This window comes from Rattus norvegicus, chromosome 18 (genome assembly GCF_021556685.1).
Source record: "Rattus norvegicus strain SHRSP/BbbUtx chromosome 18, alternate assembly SHRSP_T2T, whole genome shotgun sequence".
Lineage (NCBI taxonomy): Eukaryota > Metazoa > Chordata > Mammalia > Rodentia > Muridae > Rattus > Rattus norvegicus.
Window position 1 is genome coordinate 67,064,748 of NC_141551.1, and position 27,303 is coordinate 67,092,050.

Genomic DNA, 27,303 nt, shown 5'->3' on the forward strand with positions numbered 1-27,303 from the left:
GTCCAAACTAAGAACTAAAACTTTTCCATGGCTCACTATTGTATGATAAAATTCCCCACACATAGCTGGAGTTTAATTTTAATTCAGTTCTGCTTGGTTATAGTTTTGAATGCCTAACACTAAGTATCCAGATTTTAGTCTCCTTTTCTCTCCTGACTTCATTACTTATTTACTTTTTATTTTAATCTACATTATAAGTGGCAGCTATGCATTTTATGACTTGAACTTTATATACACTCCTTTTACTCAGTTTTCTTAAGATTTTTATTGAGGCTATGATATATTTACATCAAGAACAATTTCTCACCTGATTATTTTAATGATTTCCACTGGTATTCCATTTATTGTCATCAAATTTTATAGAAATTTAATATCTTCACTTACAAAGTATCCAGATCACTCACAATTAAGCACATAGGTTTTCTTTTGTACAACACATAGTGTCGAACATAAATGCTAATAAAAACAAGTAAAATATTCAAATTATGCAAAAATGCAACTTATGATGAGAACCATAATGAATGTGCACCCAGAGCCATTCGACTATTTTTAAGTATTATTGTGGACTGTTCAGGAATGGTACTTTGTACAGCTGTGTATCTCAAGATAAAGGTAAAACAAATATTTTACAAATGAAATGCATTAAATTTCTTAAAGGACTATGAAACTGAGGTAACTAGGAACTAGAAAACTGAGGTCTTACCGTCTAAGTCGTTCTCTGGGGTTTCTGCTGTGTACCAGTTAGAAGGTGGTCCAGTGCCATTGACAGTCATGGCTGACACTTGGAAACTGTACTGACTCCCCTTCTCCAATCCTATGAAAAAAATTCACCAGAAAAAAAATTATGGAACAATAAGAATTTCCAGCTGGGTTTCTAAAGCTTTAGAAAAAATTAGGACAATAATTGTCATAATTTAAATATTGTGATTGTTTTGATAAGTATTGTTATTTTCATTACGTGAGAAGAAATAGCATAGCAGGAACTGAAATTATATCTCATAAATTCTAAATTTCTGTGCATTTTTTTCAGTTTATAAAAATGTATCATTGAAAACAGCCTCAGGGTAAATGCAGAATATAAAATATGAATGATGAAGAAATAATCAAAAATAGAAAGAGTCATTTCCTCACTGTTCTGAGGAGCCCTGCCTATAAATCAAAAACAGTCAACTTAAAAATTTATGCTCCATCATTCATTCAAGGTCAGTGATTATGTTTGCAGGAGGCCAAGAAAGAAGAAACCAGAGCAAGTGAATTTTAGTAGAAAATAAACACACTTTCCCTTTTTAAATTCTTCTCTCATATATTACATCTGAACCAAAGTTTCCCCTCCCTCTGTTCTTCCTAGTCCCTCCCCCTACCTTTACTCTCTCCCAGATGTACTTCCCACCATATGCCTCCTCAGGGGAAAAAAAATAGAAAGAGCAGGCCTCCCAGACACATCAACCAAACAGGGTACAGCAAGCTACAACAAGAGCATGCTGATACCATTATATTAAGGCTGGACAGGACCAACCAATAGAAGGAAAACGGCTGCAGTAATAGTCAAATGAGTCAAAGGAAAACGCAATCCCACTGTTATGATCCCTTCAAGAACACCAAGTTACTCAGCCATAACATGTATGACTGAGACCTAGATCAGACTCCTCCAGGCTCTCTTTTCTTTACATGACCCATGAGTCCAAGTCAGTTGATTCTGTGGGCTGTGATTTTGTCGCCACCTTTTCAGTGTATCTTACCACAGATCGTCAAGTTAGAGAAAATGGTGATTAATCTCAATAACTATTTAAATGCATTATATTGTCCACAATACTGTCATTGAAGATTATTTTAGAAATAACAGAAATTATAACGAAATCGGATCCACAGATTATCATTTAATGAGTTTAAGATTTTGATGTAAAAACCTATTCTTTTCTCCAAGTATCAAATGAATTTAGTAAGTTGACACATTATTGTTAAACAGATAATTTCTGTTGCCCTGTTTTAACTGTTTGCCGAAAAACTCATGTTAAATTTTAATGGTCATATTTTGACAGTTGGAAAGATCATTAAGATGAAATTAAATCATGAAACATTTGCCATCATCCATGAATTATTTCCTGTGGCAAAAGGATTAGTTACATCAAGAATGAGTTCCTGATACAAAGGAAGAATTTGGCCCAATTTTCTTTCTGTAAATTTGCTTGCATTTCCATAATTCTGCATGGGATGACTCTCGCCATTTACTGGTTCTATGCTGCCAGTTTTCCAAACGACCCCTTCTTGTTTATTGATCACCCAGTTAATGCAATCGCACTGTAATGATAGAGATGCATAAAATGTACTATAGTGCTTGGCACATTGAAGATTTTCATATAATCAACCATTGACAAAGCCAATAACTCTGAATGAGCACAAAAATAAATGATGTAAATGGAATAGTAGATTAAAATACAACATTTGACACTATCATGGGTACAACAAAACCTTTAGGTGCATGAGACTTTTGTCATCCCTAAAGAAAGCTTAAAATCATTTCATTCTGCTACTCATTCATAAGCGTCAATGTTAATTGCTAAAGAAGAGGTATCACAGAGGTTCCCTAAAAATATTTAGGATGAGTCTGTGGAAGAGTCCAAAGGCTTCTAAGAATAAAATCATTCTGGAGAAAATGTTGCTTCTCTATCGTGAGTCAAATATTCTATCATTAAAACAGAGAATGCCTGACCAGTGTTACTCTTCAAACTTAGAGTCTTTAACCACTATAATGTCTCTCTTTGATTTCTAATTTTGTTCACCATACAGTGAAAGATGGTGTATCTTTTCAAGCAGCATGATTCCTCTCAAGTTATCCTTGTTAGAAAATTGCTATGCTGCTTCCAGTTTTGAGCCCATAAAACACCGATGCATCACTACCTTTACTCTATATTGGCCATGAAATAGGAGAACTCTCTTTAGTCCTGTGTCAAACAACCTTCCCAGAAGATCACTCAAAAACTCAAAACATCGCTTTCAAATTTAGTTCCTAAGGGTTCCTACAAGACTGAAGACGGACATCGGAAGCCCTTGTTAGAACTATGACTTACTTTACTATTGCAGATGTATCATTATCATAGTAAGAAAAACGGAACACAACAAAAACACCTGTGTCACAAATACAGCTTTGTAACATGCATTTCTACCCTTCAATTATACTGCACAAAAAGAAAGCATGAAAGCATTTCCAATTTTTCTCACATCCAAATCAATACATCTATATATGTCCCAGGCATTTCAAATATGGGGTCAAATCCTGCACAGTTGACAACACGGTGGACTTATATTGAAAAATCAATGACTCTGCTTACTAACTATAAGAATATCAGTTCCCAGACATGTTTGGGGGAAAGCCTAAACCACAGCAAATCTTTACGTGTGCAACACTTGCTGGCTCCTTAAGGCTTTTGAAAACATGGTCAGGTTGTCGAGAAAAGTAACAGGTGTTCCTGACTATGAGCCCTGGGGCATGGAAGAGAAAGGGAAAAGCTCTTTCAAATATGCTTTACTGATGGTTTCTGTTGCTTCAGTTCAAACCAAAAAGGAAGTATGCATGACATTTTTGAGGTTAATAGCGGGTGCAGTTACGAACCTTTTAGATTGTATTCTGTTTAAATTCCCAAAAGCGTTTTTTACTTAGTTTTGCCACAAAGATGTAATGGTGGGAATAAAAGCTACATTTTGAATTCAGATTCTTTCAAACCTTTAAAGAGGCAAATTGTTACAAACCATTCTGAATAATAAGCTATTTAATTCATATCCTGTCTTTCCATTGGGTAGTGGGGTAATAAGCTGGAGTAGTGAGGGGTTTACTCCATGCTGATTACATGTACTCATTACCCTACCCAGTTGCGAGAAATAAAAAAATGTAGAGATGAATTATTTATCTTTGACTACATTTTTTTTTGGAGCATGCAATTTGGAATGATTGTGCTTGAGGGAAAAATAACACAGATTTGTAATGGTCTGAATAGTGTCTTCCCCAAATTTGTATATAGCAGGAATATCAGCATTCAACCAGACTTGTGAATATATCTTTTGGATGTAATGAAATCATTCTGTATTTAAGTGAGTACAATACAACTGAACAATGTTTTAATCTTTAACGTGTGAATTGTTATGTTTTTATTCCACATGACTTTCAATAGGTATGACTGGTTTTTAAAAAGTCTATTAGCTAAAGTTATTTATAATTTTAAAAACTATTTGCTATGAAATTAATACTCTAAGGAACATTATTTTTGTTTGGAAGCATTGCAGAAATGGAATTATACATTAAAATATGTCCTAAAATTTGGAAAACTGTGTCTGTATTGTATCTCTGTTGGAAAAAAATAAACTCAAAATAATACATTTGTGCTTATGTACATGTGCATATAATACATATACATAGTGTTTTCCATGACATTTGGGGACATTATGCAGAGGATGGAAGTCTGTGTTACCTGTGTACTTCCTGATCATATTGCACTTACTTTTATCACTGTCACTACAACCAAAGAAAATAATCACTAATTTAATGTCTGTTTCTTCATTTGTAAAACGAGATTGAACATTTCATCATGTTTATTGACTCTTTAGAGTGTTTCGAGTTGAATTTCCAGTCCTTAGTGTCTCTATTCTATGCCATCCATATTTTATAAACAGTTTATTTCATATTTTTAATGTGTTATGAGCCAAAAAATAAAATCCATCGACAAGAAAGTGTCAAGGACCCAACCTTCTGTAGTCTATAAAAAGGCAAAATGAAACATCTTCATGCTTCTTTATGTCTAATAGTAAATCTTAGACATGTTAAAATATTTTCAAGAAGGTCTTTCAAAACTGTGATTTTTCTCAAAGTAACCACGTCATTGTATAACACACAAGCTCTATCGAGCACATAGGTCTTCCTTTAACATCACTTATTCTTATTCTTCATGTTTCTCCTTTATGGTTGAGGGAAATATATCATAGGCTTGGCTTTTTAAAATTTTTGTAAATAGTGCATTGGATGTTATAACTAGACTTTAAACTCAACAATACGCATATAGGATTTTGCCTAGTTTTTAAAATAGACAGTATTATATTCCATAATTGAGCTTGGAAACATTGTCACAATTACCATAAGAGTGTATGGATGATATTTCCATAGGAACAAACTATGTTATTCTGAAATCGAAGATTATTGGCTAAGGAAAAGACAGTGTGTGTGTGTGTGTGTGTGTGTGTGTGTGTGTGTGTGCGTGTGTGTGTGTTTGTGTGTTATGATTTTAAATAACATTTGCTGAATAACTGAAACAGAGGAAAAATACATAGGTAATGTCCCCATTGGCAGTGATAGTTTATTCCCTAGACATAGGTAGGCTCAAATGGAAAATCAATAATTTCACTTACCTACTACAAAATTCTGTGTTAGTTTGCCCATAATCACACAATCACATGCTGTGCTACCACAATGACTTATCATTGTCAGCGCTACTTGACTTAGAACCACACAGGAGTTGCTCTGAGATCTTTGCAGCACTTCCAGAAAAGAGGTGCAAAGAGAAGTCCCAGATTCAGGCAGTACCATGCCACCAGTTGGAATCTCAGACTGAGAGATCTGAACACTAGCATCTGTCTGTCTCAGCTCCCTGACTGTAGAAACACTGCAACCATTACCTCATTTCCCTGCTACCATAATTTCCCATTCCTGATGAACTCCACCTTGAAAGTGTGAGTGAAAATCAGCTCTTTTTACCTTATATTACTTTTGTCAAGTATTATGAGGCAGCACTGTGAAAATTAACTAGTACAGGAAAACGGTCTCTATTTGTTGGCAGACAAGGTGGTAAAACTGATCACATGGCATATGGGCATCTGGAATTGGTTTGTGGGACAGACGTAGAAATCTTAGAGTTGAAGAGTAGAGAGCCTTTGAATATTATAGGCCAAGCAATTCTGGGCTGTGCAAATATCCTATTCTTCAATAGGAATGCCCTGCCAGTAGAGAAGCTGACGTCTGTTCTTGTGAAATTTCTGAGGGAAACAAAGACTCTACCAGGAGCTGGATTAGATGCCATTCATGTTATGTTATGCTCCAAATATGACTGCTCTCTGCCCATTTCCTGAGAAACCAATGAGGCCAAACTTAAAGATAATGAAATAAATAGTTTATTATGTCATTTATGCTGTGTCTTGGTCAGACAGACAGACAGACAGACACACACACACACACACACACACACACACACAGAGAGAGAGAGAGAACCAGACAGATGCAGAAGACACAGAGAAATAGAGACAGTGACAATATAAATATGTATTTTCATGAGTAAAATTTTATGAACAAATTTAAAGTCGCAGTCAAGCCTGGTTGGAAACAGAAGCTGTAATTGTAAAAGCGATGATGCCACCAAGGAGAAACCTGCTATTGTGCACTTGGAAAGCCATAAAGGTAACCTGAAGGCAACTCATCGGGGGTTCCAAGTTGTAAAACTGCAAGTTCAATAGAAAAGAGAGCATGAACTGGGTATTGTGCTAATGGGTTTCCTTGATCAAAACACACACCACAGGGAGTTCAGTTACCAAAGTACACAGCTACCACCTACATCGGTGGCAGATGGCATTCAGAAGAGATCTGTAGCTAGAAGCAGGCAGTGCTCTCTATGTACTGCTGGTTTTCCAGGTGTGCAAAATGAAAGAAAGAGTAAGTATATCACGGCGGTTAGAACCAAGGTCCCAGAAAAGTCCTGAGACAACCTGTGGCAGGCAGATTTTGTGGGGGGGAAATCTTGGGCTGTGAGTGCAATCCCATTGCAATAAGCTGTGGAGGGGAAAATCAATGCTATTGAGAGGTGGGATGTTGCTCATGCCAGAGACATAAATGGTGCAGAAAGATGAGGTAAGGAATAGAACAGGCGAAAGAGGAGCAGCCAGGTTTGCAGCTTGTAGAGGAGTTGGATGTGTGGGGCTACCCAAGCATGATGGAGACTAATGATGTCTTTAGGAATTCAAGATGGTGGCCATGGAGCTTAAGAATTTGGTGGTTGCCTTTCTCTGCTTGATCTTGCTTTAAGTTGATCTTTTATATTTATGTGACAAGAATTCTGTTTTATAATAGAAACACTTATTCTTTATAATTATGTAGAAGTATATTATTTATTAAAATATGAATACATTTTATTGAGTGTTTACTCATGTTTCCTTGAAATACAATAAATAATTTCATTTTTCCATATTATGTGTTTAAAAATTTCAGTGGTCAAATAGAAACATGATAGTACTAACACACACAAACACACACACACACACACACACACACACACACACACAGAGAGAGAGAGGGAGAGAGAGAGAGAGAGAGAGAGAGAGAGAGAGAGAGAGAGAGAGAATCCTATGTATTGTATAGATGCATCACCTGTTGATTAAAAATTAAACAGTTACTATGGCCTATAGTAAAGGGTGAAATAGAAAGTGGGATATCCAGGAGGAGAGAAAAATCTGAGATTGATCCAGGTGAGAGATTTGCCTAGGAAAATGAGACAAGACAGACATATAGTATATGAACACAGGTAATCAGTCACATGGATAAATGTAGATTAAAATAAATGGAATAATTTAAGTTATGATCTAATAAGATAAAGTCTCACTACACGGCCAAAGTATTTGGAAATATATTTTGGGTCTGAGATTTAGTTTTGAGAGCATGGGATTGGGAGTAAGAACCATGCATGACTGAGAGAGAGAGAGAGAGAGAGAGAGAGAGAGAGAGAGAGACAGAGACAGAGACAGAGACAGAGACAGAGAGACTATTACAGAAACAGATAGACAGACAGAAAGACAAAGAAATGGACCTCATTGCATCATTTTCTTTTTTATTTGCAATAATAGGACACAAAACAAAAATTTTTGACTCATTATTTTATTGCACACAATATTCTAAAGGATAAAGTACTTGATATATACAAAACCAGTAAAGAAGGTGTATGTATATATATATATATATATATATATATATATATATATGGTAGTGAAGTTTTAACTCCATGATAATAGTTTGTTAATTATTATCCACATGGATAAGCTTTGTGTCTTAAAAAGAGACTTTGAAATAATGTTAGTATCATGAAAATTTTGAGGATTCCACAAAGGAACAAAATTTGTTTTCCATTATGAGAAGTTTATAAATTATTTATAAATTTATAAGACCAAGTGTGGGAAATTACAGCTTTAAAATGATGTACTTCTGTGTTATGTGGCAAGGGATGGATACCGTGTGTGTTCATCGGGGTATTTGTGTATGTACAGCTGTGCATGGTGTATTTGTATATGTTTGGACCAGAGGTTCACATCAGGTATCTTCCTCTAATGATCTTTAATTTTATTTTACTCTTCTCTTTCTTTTCTTTTTGAGAAAGAATTTCTCATGGAAACTAGAACTCATCAATTTGATTTGATTATGCTGGCTGGCTAGATACTGAACTCCAGATATTTGCTTGACCCTGTTCACCCTTCCATGCCCTCGTGCTGGGGTTACAGTGGTGATGATTCCACACCAAGCCTGATGCTTTTTATATGAGAGCTGCTTGTCCAATCTTGGATTATTGGACTTGTATACCCAGCACTTAAATTACTGAGCCAGGAGTTGGCTTTCGATAATTAAGCTTCTTTGCATGTTAACTTGGCTGGCATTGGAATCATTCAGAAGACAAACCTTTGGGACTGACTTTGAATGAATTGCCAGGCAGGAAGGCAGTCCTACCATGAGTGTAAGTGATTGCTGTACAGGGTCTAGAACCCCAGATTAGAAAATCAGAAAATCAGAATAATACCAGTACAGAGTTCTTTCTGTCCTTCCAATTGGAGGCACATGTGAGCCTCACATTCCTCTATACCATGCCTTCATGATAGGAGGAACTTCACTCTCAAAATGAACCAAAAGAAGTCTTAAGTCATTTTTGTCAAGCATTCTGTCACAGCATTGAGAAAACTAATCAAGACGAGTGTCATCTTTAGTTTGCTCAGCATCTACTCTGAATCACTCTGGTGAACCATTATACTATACTTCATTGTCAAGGCCATAGACATGTCTCGAGCTGGTCCTAGACCTATAAAACTCTGAGCCTTGCTACCACCATCATATAAAGTGGTGATAAACAAAGGCACAGCTCCTATTAGCACACACCAACAGCTTTGGTTTGTGGGGACTTGCCTTGAGCTGTAACATATGGTCAGCCACTTGCCCACTGACAGACAAAGGAAGCTGTGAATGTAGTCACTTCGTATGACTTCCAAGAGTCATACTATGAAGTGTTATGAGCTTTGCATTTATTGCAAAGTCATGACCACCCACCAACTCAATAATGCATCACTATTTTTTTTTAAAAGAAAACATCTCCATGACCCTTTCTTCCCAAGTTCACTCCTTCTTGACCTCCTGAGCATGAATCTTCACTGAGATAAGTTTAGAAGCAACCCCATAGGAAGAACAAAAATATCAACCAAACAGAGCCTACAGAGTTCCCAGGGACTAAGCCACCATTCAAAGAGTACACATGGAGGGACCCATGGTGCCAGCTGCATATGCAGCAGAGGATGGCCTATTGGACATCAGTGGGAGATCACCCACCCTTGGTCATGGAATGGCTTGATGTCCCAGTATAGGGAAATGCCTGGGTGTGGAGATAAGAGTGGGTGGGGGGGGAGCACCATCATAGAGAAGCGGGGGGGGGGGCAATGGGTGAACAGGTTGGCAGAGGGGAAACTGGGAATGGGGATAACATTTGAATTGTAAATAAAGAAATTATCCAATAATAAAAAAAAGAATTTCCTTAGTCTTCTCACTAGAAACTTAGATGAATATACAGTAAGGTTACAAAACTATAATACCTTATTTTCTCGTGTTATCAAATCAGAAAATTATTTTCATGAAATTCGATCCAGTTTTGTGACTATTATTGAATATTAATTAGTGAATGTTAACCTCCTATGAATCCCACCAATATTTCTACAAAAGTAGATTTATACACTTATAGAAAGCACAGCGTTCTCCCTTTTTACTCCCCCTTCTTGTTAATATCCACTTTATCTAGACATTTGTGGGGAGGAGGGGTACGATGGAGAGGAACGTGTAGAACCCTTTCATTAGAAGCCTTTTAAAAGTTGTTAACTAAAATCTTAAAAGTTATCAGGCAGAAAGAGTTTCTGAATCAGTAATTCTGAGAAGTAACAAAGGTAAAAATTCTGCGATACACTTAAGATGTTGATACAGAGGGAAATGGATAGTGGAAGCATTACAGGGCATATAAAGTTAAAAATATAAAGGTTATTCTTGTTCAGGCCAATAAATGTCAGCTGCCAGGAAAAAAAAAGTCGATGTTCCTTTGAAGTGAGAGTATATTTTATTCCTAAAGCATTTAATTCATCAAAAGCTTGCCAGACTGCACTGTGTGAACACTGACCTGTGAAGAGGTACCAGAGGTTATTGGGTTCCAGTGTTTCCATCTCACCCCTGCGGGTAGTCTTTCTGTGTCGAATTTTATAGCCAGTAATAAATCCATTTTGTGTTCCCGATGGAGGAGGGAGCCAGCTTACTTTGATACTCTGTAAAATAAGATAAGATAAAATAAAATAAATGTAAATGAAGACTTCGAAGAAAGAAAGACAACTGAGTAGGGTTAGAGAAGTAACCCAAACCCAGGTATGAATAAAACAGAGAAATGATTATGAGAAGGCATGGCCTCCAAGTGAAATCCTTCCCTGCAGTCTGACAGCAACATATCCATTTTATTTAATACTGATGCATACAAATTATGTGACTGATTATATCATGTCTCCCTTGCAATCACCATTAAAATGATGATTTTAAATAGTAAAATCCACTGAAATATCAGATACCATAACTAGGAGATTTCAGATGAGTGACATCAACAGGTTGGTATACTTAAGAAAAAGGAGAAAGCTAGACCCATGAACTAAAACAAAATATATTAATAAAAACCAAGCTAATTTCCATTTAAAAATCATCCAATTCTGGGACCATTTTGTTTCCTATCCAACTTGAGCATGGTACTAAGCATGCTTCTGGAAAGAGAGCTGACTTGGAAAGGTGAGATAGGATTTAAACTGTAGCCTCTTACATTTAGCAAGCTAGTCCACTAACCCTCACTGCTTGGAGTAGGGTGAGTTCAATGCTCAGAGTTGTTGAACACAAAGGCCAGAGATTCAGATTAGAGGCACGCCAGTGAGCAGGCATGTGGGAAGGGGTTATCAGGTCAAAGATGTGAGGCATCCACATTTTCTTCTCTCATCCAGTACACAGGGGAACTTAAGTTAGCCAGGGGGCAATATCAAATAACCCTTCATGACAGAAAATTAAGAACTTTGAACTAGACAAAAAGAACCCAGCCTGAGTCCCCAACAGTGAATCCATAACTTAACAAGTCCCACCAGGACCCAGCGTGTGCCCTTTGCAAGTGAGAGTTGTAGAATAATACCAGTAATTCCACATGACCAGATATCATCAGAGTCTTTGACATGCATTGAGACGAAATGAAAGAAGCACACAATAAAGTGCCCAGAGAGAAACAATAATAATACACAAAAGAGCCCTGAAAATATAATAATTATACGCCAAAAATCTAGGAAAAAATGCTCGACGCTGAGAATAATGAAAACACATGTAGTCTGAGAGAGTAAATAAGCCTGAAAAATATGGGAGTAAAATTGAAAAAAAATCTGTAGATACAGTGGGAGAGAAATGAAAATATATATTTCAAAATTAAGAAGGGAAAAAGACTGTGGTGAGTTGTAGAGAAAGGTTAAGACACTAATATCTAGCTCATAACCTCTAACATGGTAAACTGAGAAAATGGAAAAGCAGCAAAGTATGAGGCGAAAGAGCTTAAAAGAGATCACAAAGTATTTCACAGATCAAATGTAAAACGATCACATTAATATAGTAGTTCTATTGCGTCTTCGTGAGATGTAGCTGGGTATAAAATTGGAAAAAATCAACACTATAGAACATAAAGAATCAAACAAGGCAGGAGATTCCTTAAAATTGTCATCATTGAAATTAAAAACCCAGAGGATTAAGGAAAGTAAAGAATGGAAAGTTAAAAGTAATTATCGTGGTTTTAGGAATAGATTATGAGTGTGGATGGCTTCAAGTTAACCAAGGATTTTAAAAAAGAAAAGTAAACAGGCAGTTAAAACTCTCAAAATATAACAGTTGTCGTCATTATGGAAGATGAGAGGGGAGGGATTCAGTGTAAGGGTTCAGGGAAGAAAGCTTCATGTCTTACCCTGCTGAGTGCTTTTTCTACCTCCACCCCTCTCTCTTTGCCTTCTGAATACTTTAGGAATCAGCTTTCTCTGGTTTACTCTGTATCTCATGGCCTGAACAAATTCTATAGCAGATGGACTATAGGAAGTAGGACACTAGAGCTAGTGTCCAGGCAGGCTGCCCAGCCAATGTCTGCTCTCTCAGCCTACTGGGCTCTCCCAAAGACACCACTTACTTCCTCATCCTATGAAACTGCCTAAGGGCCCTCCTGGATTCTCCCTTGTGTGAAGGGAGCCTGCAAACTTTAACCTCCTGCCTGGCTCATCTTAGAGTAGCATGGTTCTTATAACTACCGTGTGCTTATACTTTCATAAAGTTTGTGTGTCTACAAAAAGAAAATACTAATTTGATATGGTTTGATTGGTTAAGTCACCACATAAAAAAGAGTATATACTGAATAATTGCATTTTGATGAAATCCGAGAATAGGAAAAACTTAGGTTATAATAATAAAACACAGAACAATTGCAGAGGCAGTGATCTTTTGGGCTTGATTACAAATGAGTAGACTCTAACTTTCGCTGCTGCTGAAGATTTCCTAAACTCCCATTTCATGCTTGTTACATGAACGAAAGCAAAAGTTGGATCTTTCCATGGCTTATTGAACTTTGCCATATGATCATTGGTGATATTTAACCTTTCAAAGATAATAAACATGGGGTATTTTGACAGAATTTATATTCATTTTTAAAGATAATCATTGAAAAATGTTCTTTGAAGGTAGTAGAATAAATTATCAGCTTTTAGAAAGAAGCCAGAGCATATGTCAAGGGATAGACTCTTGAGTCTGGATCACAAGGCAGGGCTTTCACCTCCTTCGGTGTTGGGACACAATGGCCAATGCAGGACATCACTACTAAGGAAAGCCTCATCCATGACCATCATCTCACTAAACAGCTGCTGCTCTAAAATAATTGAATATTTTATACGAGGAGATAGAGTCCTTGTATAAGTATCTGAACAATAATAAAATGTGGCAAACAGATTTTCAATATTAACCACATTTACTTTCTATTAAAACCTCATGAAATCCCAATTCTGAACACTGAAGCATTGCTCCTACAGAAAATAGTAATTTGGATTTCTTCCAGGCTATTGTTACAAAATGCACGTCATATTTGTCCATAAGATGGTCTTCCTGTGGTTTTCTTTTAAAATCCTTTATTTAATATTACTGGTTAAAATTGATTTTTAATACCCAACACAGCTTGCTTAATTCCTATTCTGCACAAGGCACATCACTGTTGTCCTGTATTTAGTGACATTGAACAAACAGATGCCAGCACTACATTTAAGAGACAGTAAAACCTATAAAGTTACTAATAAAAACAGATAATGAAAATAAAAGGCCAATTAAAAAATTACATTCCTTTCCAATGTGAAATTTGAAAGGAGAAGGCAGGATAAAGGCCTACAAAATTTTCACTGTCCTACCCAAGACCACAGAAGGACCTTTAGTTTTAAAATTGTGGTACTTTAGTGATTATTCATTTTACAGACTGTATAAATTGCAAGGATCAACAACAGCTTTGCAAGTATATAATTTATAGTTGAAATATGTAAAACATTCACACAAATTTTAAATATAATCATATATTATATAAACTATTCCTTGTATCACTTGATTATCTTATGTAACATGTTAAATTTTCTTTAGGAGAACATGGAATTACTGAGGTTATTGCCTCCACAATTATACTAGTATGACAGGTAGACCCTAGTATTTTTGGTATTTATTAATATCTTATTTAATCTATGATAGACATGATAATTTTATATATTCTACAAGAGGAATGAATTTATAGTAGTCCTGATAATTTCGTGAGTTGCAATTTACTATTTTGTCTTTTTTCTGTCATGTAAACTACAATGTAATGTGGTGAAATAATTTAAAATCATATTCCTATAGTTGATGGGACAATCTTGAAGCTGAAATACTGTGATTCCAATACTGGTGTTTCATTACAATTTAATATTGCCTCTCAAAGGAAGCTCACAACATTAAGAATGTTATTCGTTTACTTATTACTCCTTCACAATATATACATCGGATTAAGGGAAAACTCAAATTGTGGTCTACCAGGTGTAACAGAAGAAAGAGATATTAACTATGAAAGGCAGAATGCCAAGAACTAAAGAGGATTTTCTTAGAGGTACAAGACGCAAAGATTGACTATGTTTTATATGGTCAAGAACACATTACTCAAAGTTCATCATTCAAATTTGAGCAGAACTTTATGGAGAAGGTAGAAAAGACATTTGAAGATGGGAAATAATAATAATGCCAAAGATAAGGAAGTAATAATAAGATCAAAATATCATAACATCATAAAGCAACTTCAGGTCATGGAATATCTGATAGCCAGAGGACCTGGTATTTATTGGGCGGTAAAATGCAGAAGACATGCTTTTCTGAAGCACTAAGGATGTCTCAGATAGTGGTAGAGACACAAACTTGGATCAGCCTGCAAACTAATATAATGCCACAGTGTTTTCCCAGCCATCTTCTTGTCACCAATTGCCTGCCCCCAACACACACACACACACACACACACACACACACACACACACACACACACATACATATATATATGTATATATATATATGAATATGGTCTTTGCTAAAAGTGTTTTAGAAAGTAGCAAAAAAAAAAAAACCCTAGAATTAAAAAACCCTGGAGATTCATATTTACGGCTGCCTAAAATTTTTGGCTTTCAACATTTCCCACACTTCTAACAATGACTACCCTGTGGAGTCTACTGAGTTATAGACATCAACTAATGTTTACCCAGACGTTACTATGTGGCAACACTGGAAGATTTTTTAACCACTGAGTTCATTGTTCTCTTTTTATACTTACAGAATAATTGGTCTGTTCTTTGGCAATATAATTCCCCAAATCTCCTACTAAGATGACTTAAAAAAAAAGAGGACTGTGAATATGTCTCAGTGGAAAAATATTTTCCTTGCAAACCTAACGATCTGATTTGGATCCCTACCCCCCATGCAAACCATGAGTAAACCTGACAGTCCATGTTAATTCCAACTCATGAAAGTTGGAAAAGAAAATTGGAATATGGGCAACTCCATAGTGAGTTGGGAGTGAATATGGTGTTAAAGGGTTAAGTTTATTAATTTGTATTAAAATGATCTCCTTGACTACATTCCAAACTTTGTGGGACAGTCTTGTCTAAACCAGGGACATGGATTTTTCTGTTTCGCGGGTGCCATTTGTTAACGGCTTACTTGCCTTTACATCCATACGCATGGGAACAGTGCATAAGGAAACAAGGAAAGTAACTGATAAGCCCACCAACCCAAGTTTTCTCAGAAGCTCATGTCATAAGACTCTATTCTTTTTCAAACTTACAACTTCTTAAATCCACATCTCTCAGTAAATTGATGCTTCTGCTCTCTAGCCAGATATTTAGATGAGAACTGGCTGATTTGGAGCCCTGAAATTATCTCTCAGAAAATATCCAACCATCTTACTGTGGTAGTAGCTGACAAGCTTTTCTGTAGAAAGGGCTGGGAAGCGCCATTTGAAAAGAACCCAGAATGATCTTGCTGGAATTATGTATGGATCTAGGAGTTCTAGGGTTAATTTGAAATCCACTCTAGACTGTCCACTTCCTCTCTGTACTTATAGTGTCTTGTGTCTCATAAGAAATGGCTTGGATAAAGAGATAAACTCTGTCTTCATTTGCTCATATATACTTCTTTTTTGCTCTGTTTTTTATTTTGTTGGATATTTTATTTACATTTCAAATGTTATCCCCTTCCCTGGTTTCCCCTCCAGAAACCCCCTATCCCATTCCCCCTCCCCCTGTTTCTATGAGGGGGCTCCTCCCCCCAACCACATGCACTTCTGAGGAAGACAGCCTGGAATCACTTTGAAAGTGCACACATCCTTGTTACCACCCACAAGCATCCTTAGTTAAGATCACCTTGTACTTCCCTCATCCAGACTTTGATTTGCATATTGCACAGAGAGTTTTCCTAGTTAACAAGGCTCACATGCTAGAGAGTCGCACTGCCCACAAACTGCCCTTCTTTGTCAGAGAGTGATTCTAAAAGTGGAATGTTTTGAAAAGGAAAAAAGAAACAAGATAAATCATAGTAAGAATATGAATTTTAGGGCGATTTTTGCTCTTGTATTTTTTTTTTGTATTTTTTGTTTTTTGTTGTTTGATTTTGACAAATTATCTAGCATTTTTTTCCTCTTCACATTGACAGAAGAACCAAGAGAGTTGAACCAGCACGAAACGCATTAGGAACTACTCTTCTGCCATACACATTTTTCCGACCATCTCGCTCTCATGGAAGACTATCTTTATTTTTATTTTAGCAAATGGAAACATCACGCACAGGTCCGAGAAGGCATAGAGCAAGGAGAAAACCAGAATAATATAGAAAATATGAATCTGCTCAATAAATGTCTTTAGAAACTCATTTAAAACAATTTGACTATTTTTCCATATTTCAGTAGTAAAAGGAAAAATAATAATTTAAAAGCATATGTGTCAGATATAAGCAACTGAGTAGATTATAATAATTCACTGGGGTAAAAATTGTCAGATAAACAGCCCACTTAAAGAGTTCCCAGAATCTGTAGCAATCAGAGAAATGCAAACTAACTCTATGTGGAGATCGCATCTTAGCCCAGTCAAAATGGTTCGCGATCAAGGACACAACTGACAACCAACCCTGACAAGAGTGTGTGTGGAGAGGAGCTGTCATTCGCCATTGGGCATATGATAGACTTCTGCTGTCATTCTGGAGATAAGCGTGTAAGGTTGCAAAAAGATAAATGTAGGTCTACCATATTAGTCAGCTATACTGGACTCCACACCCCACTCCACAGGCACCTGGGGAGCTGTGTCCATTGCTGCTGTCCTCACAATCTCTAGGGAATGCAAGCAATCCAGATGTCTTTCAACTGAGGATTGCATAATAAAAAAGTGTATTAGGCAGATACAATAGAATTCTATTTAGCTGTAAATAAAAATATGTTTTGTTTTGTTTTGTTTTTTTTTTTGCAGGAAAAAAATTTTCAGAGAAATGGTAGTGGAACACATTTTACTGACTGAGATCACACAGAATCAGGCAGACAAACTGCGTGTTCTCTAATTTGGGGCTTCTACCTCTGAGTCTATTGATGTTAGGACATAACCTAAAATAATGCAGGACACAAAGACACTGGAAAGTGCCATGGTGGCAACATCTAGAGAGTGGTGATTTTGGGACATATGTGAGCTGAAAAGGACAATGGGAATTGTGCCAAGGGAGAGATAGGCTGAAGCAGAGAGAGTGGTAGATGTTAGGAACTATACTTAGAGTATTTTTAAAAACATCGGTAAATAATAAATACACACACATTTTACTTGACTACTGCTCAGAATATTACATCATTATTGGCAACACACTGTTAAGGTGTTATTCACACAACCCACAAGATATAAAGCATGGGCGAATTGAGCAATAACGGAACTGGAACCCTTCTCCCATAGGACAACCTCTCACAATACCTGAAGATGCTGTGTAAGTCACCAAGGGAGAGAAGCAATCCACAGCCCTACATATCCTGTTGTAAAACCTGTGAACCATGACTGACTAGTCCAACAATATAGCTTCAGTGGCTTAATCTTGGTGTTATATCTTTGGGTAACATCTGTCTAATTTGATTTAAAGCTCATTCTGTGTGAGGGAATCAATGGCTAGTGCTGTAGAAATAGCCAAATACTTGCAGCTAGGGAGGGATATAATTTCTAATCAAATATAATACATACCCTAAATACTTATCATTACACTCATAGACAAGTGTCTCTCTTACCTGTGGTAAACTAGTATCTTTTTACAGTAGATGAAAACTATTATAGAAATCTATTAAGTCAAAATATAGAGAACAGCTAAGGGCAATTTCCTAACTTTTCAATTAGAATAAATAGTATCAATGATAAAAGCATAATGAAGACTGTCATATTTTCTTTTCTGATGTTGTACTAATGGCAACTTAAGAAGGAATGGACTCATTTCAGCTCAAAGTTATGGTTTTTCATTGCTGCTTAAGGCACAGCAGCAATAGACTGAGGCAGTTAAGAAAGAAAAAGCAAACGTAGTGTTCAGCTTACAATCTCATTTTGTACAGCTCAAGGTCTCCCTCTGAGGGAACAGCCCCGCCAACAGCTAAGATGGGTCTACCTAAAATAGTTATGACAATTCTTCATAGACATCCCCAGCGGTTGTTCTTAATCTAGAAAACCTTTCACTGTATTCCTGGGAGTTGGCAGTAAGTCTAATGGTCACATATGACATAGAGATGCATGAAAATAGCATTTAGTATTTAAATTTTAGATTTTATGTTAGCATTTATTACATCTTCCTTAGATTTTGTAAGTATTTTTTATTTCAAACTAGAATAAAGCTACCAATTAGTAATATTTAAACTTAATTATGAGCATAACTTTGTTAACAGAATGGAAACCCCTTCTTCCTTCTAATAAACTACATTAATCCTATGAATTCAACGGAATATCTATATAAACTTATAAACATTAGGTGTTACTTAAGTGTGAATTTGATAAAAATGTCAATAATATGTCTGATGGCCTATATATTTTGCTTGCCATTTTAGTGGTTTATTTTTAATATTAAATATATATAATCTCTTCCAAATAAATGATGCTAAAATGTCAACGTGCATATCAACAATTTATATTTGTAAACTCATGTGAGCAACTATTGGCAAGAAGAGAAGCTGACAAGCACATTTGAATTAAAGTTCTTGAAGACTGATGTGTATTACTGCTACATACAGTATGCAAAGTTTGTGAATGAATGATTCTATACAACTAAAGATCTGATTTTAGTTTCTACTTTGTTATAAAACAAAGCAGTGTTTCTTTCATGATTTAAAACGTGATTATAAAATTTTAGTTGTAATGACTCAGTGAGTCAAATTCAGTGGATCACAAAACAGAAGAAATGAACACATGTGAGAAAGAGATTTATTGAGGATGGGTCGAAGGTAGACAGGGATGAGATTGATGTACTTAAGAGAATGTGGAAGATGAAAGAAATACCTATCATGATCTTATTCAGTGACTGAAATAGTATGACCAGTTCTCCATCAATCGAGGCAGGAATATTAGGGGATGACTGTCCATCTTGTGATTGGATTTTCCATCTCCTCAAAAGGAGTGAACCCATTCTCATATTGGAAACCAAGACAACAACCCCTTCCTGAACAGAACTTAGGTCAAAGATGTGAACTTTTTGTTTAACCATGTTGATTTAATATTAACCCACCTTCTTAGTATCTGTACTTATACTCATAAACAAAAGATACTCTCTATACAATGAATTAAGGTAAATTCTGAAACCACTGGCTGCCAAAGATGCTGAGAATAGATAATGGTATTGGTCCATCTCAATGCAAGATATTTATAATATCCCTCTGAATCTCAGAGAATATTGCAGAAGGAGCAGGAAGTACATAAGATGAAGTGCTACTCTCTGGACATGACATAGCCTCAGCTGTCACTAATTCACAGAACTTTTAATGTATATCTTGAACCTGCATATGTCTAGTCCCAAGAGGGCCCACCTATTCCTGATGAATCATTGATTACTCATGGATTCTAAGGAAAAAAATGAGTCGTTGCCTTCACAGTGCTGTGGAGTCCAGCAGGCTCCAGTGAAGAACTCCAAACCCGTGTGACACAGATGGCCCTGGTTATACTCAGTGCGTCACAAAACAGGAGAAATAGACAAGAATGTGAGAAAGAGATGTATAGAGGATGTGAAGAAAATGTGGAAAACTAGAGCAATTCATAGGAAGTGTACGCATATATGACCTTGTCACAAAACCAATTTAATTTTAAAAGTAACATTTCAATACCATTATTTATAGATGAAGCTCTTAGGTCTACACATGAGCCTCTAAAATGGTCAGGTTAATCGAATTCTGGTACCAGATTATACATTTATTCTACAGAATAAACTTATAAATCTGTTTAATGATTAAAGGCAATGAGAAGTAAAGACCAGATGCTAGGCAAAGTTATATAGAATTATAGTTTGGGCTTACTTAAATTTGTATGTTTTTGGAGAGAAAATACTATTTATTTATGCTCTATTCAGCATTCTGTTCTCAACTGTTATTTAAATAGAGATCAATATTGTGCTGACAAAAGGGATGCATTGAGAATAGTAACATAGATGGACAGGAGACATCTTATTTTACCTTGATGTATTTAGGGATTTGTTAAGTACTAATGAGAACATTTTGCCTACAGGCTCTTTTTCGCATCCTGTTCTGTTTCTGTTTTTTTTTTTAACAGAATAGAAAAGCTATGTATTGCAAAATACAACATTTTGCTCCTGTTTTAACTTTATAGACCTCATTAGTGAATATATATCACTTTTGACACATACAAAAGTGCAGTAAAATCAGAGTAAGTTTACAAATACTGGGTCCATGAGGCATATTCTTTCATATGTTTGGATTTGGCAGACCTAAAAATAAGGGAATGAATAAGATCCTGAATTACTTTTATAAAATCTTAATCTGACTGCGAAGAGGTCACAGATATTCAAAACCAGCATGGTTTTGTCAGTCTAAAGCCATTCATTGAAATGCATGAATGGATGTTTCTTTGATGGTTGACTTTGCCATAGTTTTACTGGTAGTACAGAAATGCGTTACCAATTTCCAAGTGCCACTTCTCAGATATGAACAGTTATAGCTCCATTTATTGGAAGAAATTCAATTAAATTTTTCTGCCACCTAAAATGTCTCCCAAAACAACATACAATTATCCTAGCCCATGTAAACTGACAAAGAACATGACTAGGATTACAAAATATGCTATATGGTAAAAAGAGAGCATGGGAGAGAACAAACAAGTAAGTCAGGTTCCTATGAACGTAGCTCCTTTGTGCTTTAAGATACTGGACTTAAAGTAGCATTTTCCACATTATATTTTGCTATTGCTATTCATAGTCTAGTAGCCAGGTCGGCTTTCTTCTGAACCCCAAAATGGGAAGTATAATTTTAGGAGGTATTCACATTTTGACAAAATTCCATTACTATAAAACAATTTTGTTGCTCTCCAGAGCTGGTGATATAGTGATCTTATGTGTAATCATTCTAGAATTTGTCAGCATCCATAGATTTTACCCTATAGTGCTAAAGTCATTCCCTAGAAGTATGCTGAATGTTTAGGGACCTTCTTGACTCTTGTGATCACTAAGTCTGATTTTCAGACTATTAATTTCTTCCAAACGAAGCCACTAAAAGCAGTAAAATAGCCTTCGTATTAGAGTAATGCAGGAAAAGGGGAAACACATCAAGGGAGTTGTATGTAAACCTATATACGTCAAAGGCACAAGGATGCAAGACATATTTAATTTAAGACAAAGGTATTATGCTCATTGATTTCTTGTTCCATTCGGTTGTTTTGTAATGCTGAAACCAAGTTATTGTTCGAGGAGCCAGTTGAATGATATCACTATAGGCTGTTGATTTTACCAGATGGTTGAATATCAGATGTGATTTAATAGAGCTTCAACACTGATTATTATATTATTATCATTATTATATATTCCCATTTATTAAGCATAACCATGATGAGTTTAAAATAAGAGAAGCATATACTAAAATATGCATGACACTGCAATTCATGTTTTTAAGTCAAACATCAGTTGCCTAGTGCTTGACCAAGAATAGATAATGGTATTTTTTCTACATTATACTCCAATATGTTCTAAAAGTAATAAGCCAAAAAACTTGAAAACTATTGTCACACTTTCTGGCTAGTACATGATAGAAGATATAATTGACATCTAGTTTTCCTCTGTATAGAATTATGCCCCTTTGGCTTTTGTGTGTTATGACAAATATTTCATCACGAACCAAGAGAGTGAGGTCAATATTGAGGAAGAAAGTAAGAGTGCATTATGAAACAATTTTCTCTTTAAAAACAAGTGCAAGTGGCTATTTAATGGAAGCATATCTTCTTCAATAAACTGTCAAATTAGTCGCTAAGTAATTAATCTCAGAAACTAGCAGGCTTTCCACCGGAAAGCAGCCATCTCAAAGACAAGACTTAACCATGTAATTACATGGGACATTACAATGTATTTACGAGGTCATTTGTTACAATGTACAGTAATTACAGAGTACTTACATAGCTATTTATGTCTCATAAAATGAAGTGAGACTAAATATTTTTAATTGTCTGGAGAAATATGGGAAAATATTTGAGTTTAAAATGTCATGTAAGATTATAGGTCAGATTCACATAATTCATCTTCACAGCTGACTGCCTCCAGAGCCACCAATGTCTGATAGTGCTCTTCTGTTAGATATGGAGGGAGGAAACATTTTGATAAATATTCCTTCTGAGGATATAATAAATGGAATGGCTCTTTCCAATTTTCATCTTTAGGTAATGCCAGCTGACATCTGGCTTCTGGTATAATTTACTATGTACTCTCTATACTCAAACCATAAATATATGGATGTCAATAGAGCTGGACTAAAAGCAATGCCATATACAATGCTATCTTTAAAAGGCATATGGTCATATCAGACAAAATGATACAGTAGCTGTCTATATTAATGGCAAAATCGGTGTTTGCTTAGATGTTCACAGGCCCAAGTATCAATACACAAAAAGGCATTCTCATTTATTACGTAAGATGGTGTCTCCTTAAAGGTTTTGGAAGGGGGGTTTCATTATCCTCTTTAATGTACTTAATGTCATTTTGGTTTAGAACTGGATTTTTTTAGGCTAGAAGATGAGTCTTAAATGTCCACTCAGATTGCTTTAATTTTTTACAGAGGTAACAGTACCAATGTATGCTCAATCTGGAGAGATGGGCACACTAGAACTGCATTGTCTACTTCATACAGTTATTTGTAATTCTTTTATGATGTTTCCCAGGTAGAGTTCTGCAGTCTGGCCTAGAATTCACAAAGCTCCTTCCTTAGGCACCCAAATGCTGCTGCTATGGCTCAGTGCAAACATGTCTAACTTACACTGCTGATATTTAGGTTTAAAACAAACAAACCATAAAAGCTTCCTCTGCGTTAGTTCCTCACTGTTTTGAGGTATTCACTACAGATATTGCTTTTACTTTTGGTTGTGAGCCTAGCCTTTAACGGCTGAGCCATCTCTTCAGCCCAACACTGCTTTTATTTACAATCATAAGTTATGCAATGGGTATCTGAAGTCGTTTTTGTGCTCAAGGAATTGCACTCAACGAGAATCATATTCACTTTAAATAACCATATTTTCTGTTTTATTTCGAAGAGAAAACTTCATTTTATGTTGAGAATTTATGACACATTCATCATAGAATATAAATTGTATTGCCCAGAATTTACTTCTTGATTATTCTGTTTCTGTAATCCACATCCTAGAAAAAAAGGTACAACTTTTATTTGTTGTTAGTGGACAGGTAAAAATGTGTCATTCTAAGTCTTAGCCTGCTCAGAAATTTCAAATGGCCCAAAAGAAATTTTGTTTAGTTAGAAAGAATACACATCAAATCCTGCCTATAATGTAAATATTTCAACTACCTAACTTCTGTGAATATATGTCCTAAATTTAATGTGTGTGAAGGCTGACCAATTAGTGTTTTGTAATATCTAATGCAATATCATGGCAAAATGAAGGTACTATTAATTTTTAATGACTGCCATTTTCCTATACAAATGTACCAGAATTTACCAAGACCAGACACAGAGGACTGTATAGAAAGTTACTGCTAATATACAAACAAGCCTATTAAAATCTATATATTCATCCAATAGCCACCCAGTTTGCTTCTGATTCATGGTATTAACTTTTTTATTTGTGAAAATATTTGCTAGATTTTCTTATGTGTTCAGGAAATTTCCTGAATCTAGTTGGGAGTATGTTCTCTGTAACAGTTTCCTACTTAAAAAGAGAAAGATATTCTTATTTAATCTTGAAAAGCATGAACAACTATCAATACTTTAATCAGCATTCCAATTAAACCTGCAATCATAATGTATCTAATTGATTAACAATTACCAGCACCTGTAGTTGGCTATAATTTTAATTACAGATTACATTATGGCTGATTGCTTAAAATGTTATTGGTATGAGCATTGATAAAGAAGAATAAAATAACTCTAAAATATGTAATCAATAAAATTGAGATCAATGCCTCTTCAATAAAATAGGAGATAATTTAGTTTCAGCGATGTCAACAAATCATTCTCTATAACCTAAGATAAAGAGATGTTACATAGTGATCATTTTAATCTAAATAACCTTTATTCTTTTTCTGAAATATGAAGAAGTAAATGAGCCTAAAGAACAAATATTAGAAAGAAGGTTGTGAACATTAATAAAAATAGATACTCATTCCTAATACACTTTTAAAAAGCATGTTCATCTAATTAGATACAGAAATGACTTTAACAAAATCCAATACCCTTTTGAGATAAAAGTCCTGGAAAGATTAGGCATACGATGGACATAACTGAAAATACCAAAGGCAGTTTACAGAAAGCCTGCAGTCAATATCAAAGTAAATGGAGAAAAATTAAGTTAATTCTGCTAAAATCAAGAACAAGACATGGTTGTTCATTCTCTTCATACCTATTTAATATTGTGCTTTAATTTGCAGCTAGTGCAATAAGACAACTGAAGGATCAGGGCATCAAGGTTATGCAAAAGGAAGAAGTCAAAGAATCTTTACTTGCATTTGATTATATATTGATTTTATATAATATATATGTGCATATATATATATACATATATATATATATATATTCCTAAAAATTCCAGCAGGGAAAACTTAGAGATGACAAATACTCTCAGAACAGTCTGGGTACAAAATTAACTACAAAAGTCAGTAACCCTCCTATATGCAAATTACACAGAGACTGAGAAAGTAGTCGTGTAAACAATTCTTTTCAGAATAGCCAAAACTAATATAAATTATCTTGAGCTAATGCTAGCCAAGCAAGTGAGCAATGTGTACGATAAAAACATAAAGGGACTGGAAAAAGGAAACTGAAGAAGATGTCAGAAAATGGAAAGGTTTCCTATGCTCGTGAATGGATAGGATGGATGTAACTAAATGGTTATACTACCAAAAGCCATCTCCGGATTCATTGGAATCCCAATTCAAACTCCAAAACAACTCATCACAGACCTCCAAATGAAAATCTCGATTTCACATGGAAAAAGGAAATAAAACAAAGCAACAGCAGGGACAAAAATAGGATAGGTAAAACAATCCCGGGACATGAAAAGAAGTGCCGGACGTAGAGTCACATGTACTGTTCTCCAGGAATGCATCTGAAAAGGCTCTTCAGAGATGTTGGGTGTCACAAATGAAGCCCACCTTAAAATGGTTTCTAAAGCTAATTGAAGAATGGCTCCTAAAGTAAATTGGAGAAATCCACAAATCATCTGGTTATGAACTTAGAAGTTGTCAATGACTGTGTCTTTAAACCAAGGACAGATTTTTTAAAAAAAAAGGGCTGAAAATCACAACTGGATGACCTTTGAGAAAGGGCTATCTTCAGATTACATAAATGGGCAGTAAATGAATCATATTCCTTAAATAAAAATTTACTGACTTTATATAATAAATAATTTTATATATTTAAAGAAAACTACTGGAGGAAGTCCCTACATTTCCAATTTCAAGTTGTACTTCAAAACTTTGGTAATAAAAACTCCCTTGTTTTGTCATACAGACATATTAATTAGTGGAATTAAAGTGAAGATCCAGATGTAAGTCCACACATCTTTGAACCTGATTTTTGATAAGGAAGCCCGAAATACATACTAGAAAAAGGATGGTATCTTCAACAAATAGTTCTCATTAAGCTAGATGTCAGAATATACAAGAATGTAAATAGATCTATACTTATCACTGTACACAAATCTGAAGTCCAATTGCATCAACTATCTAATCAGAAAATACACTAAACATGATATAAGAGAAAAAGAGGAGAAACTGAATAGGCTTTACAAGTAGACAGGTAGGGATAGAAATTAGAGAATGAAGTGAGGAGAGAAAGAGGTGATAAATTTGAAGGAGGGAACATCAGAGAGATTGCAGGAAATGAGGGACAATTTGAGGGATAATATAGAAGCAAATGGGAAACTTTCTAAAATTTATGAAGGTGACAAAGATGAAGTCTTGTAGTATGGGGGACATGAAGTCCCATCTAACCTTATCTGGTCACCAAATGGAGCCTCCATTATGGGAATTTATTGCATTCAATTGCGTTGTTGGCCAATAGTGTCCAAGAGAAGTCTCAAACAACCCAGGCTGTTTCTAAGACAATGGGTTGCTTTCCACAAACTGACAGTGGTCCCATTGCCAAGGAAATACCCATAAAGTTATTGAACATGGAGAGGTCTAGCTAAAGCCTACATGGAGTCTTTGCCCCTGTGTTCTCATACCTTTGGTGTGGGTGGGTACTCTGTAGGCTACTAAAGAGGAAATATAAACACTAACAGAGTCATGAAACCTTTGGCCTACAACTGGTCCTCCCTGCAAGATATGCTAGATCAATGGTAGCACAGAAATTGTGCCTATTCTTTTCTAAGAAGAGACAGAAAGGAACTAGGTCCATAAAGCAGGAGTGGTTGGGATGAACTGGGAGACCAGAAGGGGAAACTGTAATGAAGACATATTGTATGGGAAGACATCAATTTCCTAAACAAATGAAAAAATGAAAAAAATATGTTTTATTAAAAAAGAAGACTTGTGGCTTTGAACATAGCTCAGTTGTCGCAAACTTGCCACAGGAACATTAAGAACTGGGTTCATATTATAAACATCCATGTAAAACTAGATAAAATCATAACATATGTAATATCAGCAAAGGAGATCGGTGGATCCTTAGAGCTTGCGGTCCAGCATGCCTAGAGTGTTAGTGAGTTTCAGATACACTAAAAGACACTGTTCCATAG

The 27,303-nt window shown here is 35.5% G+C and overlaps 1 protein-coding gene across 2 annotated transcripts in view; it reads right to left on the bottom strand.

The window, feature by feature from the left end:
- The window catches only part of Dcc (DCC netrin 1 receptor), a 1,119,339-nt gene that overhangs the window by 183,045 nt on the left and 908,991 nt on the right, over window positions 1-27,303 (bottom strand). For both annotated transcript variants that reach the window (XM_087592178.1, NM_012841.2), the window contains 2 exon segments: window positions 10,443-10,584; window positions 704-814 (listed from right to left, as the gene is read on the bottom strand). In XM_087592178.1, the coding sequence (XP_087448304.1) occupies window positions 704-814; window positions 10,443-10,584 (253 nt within the window).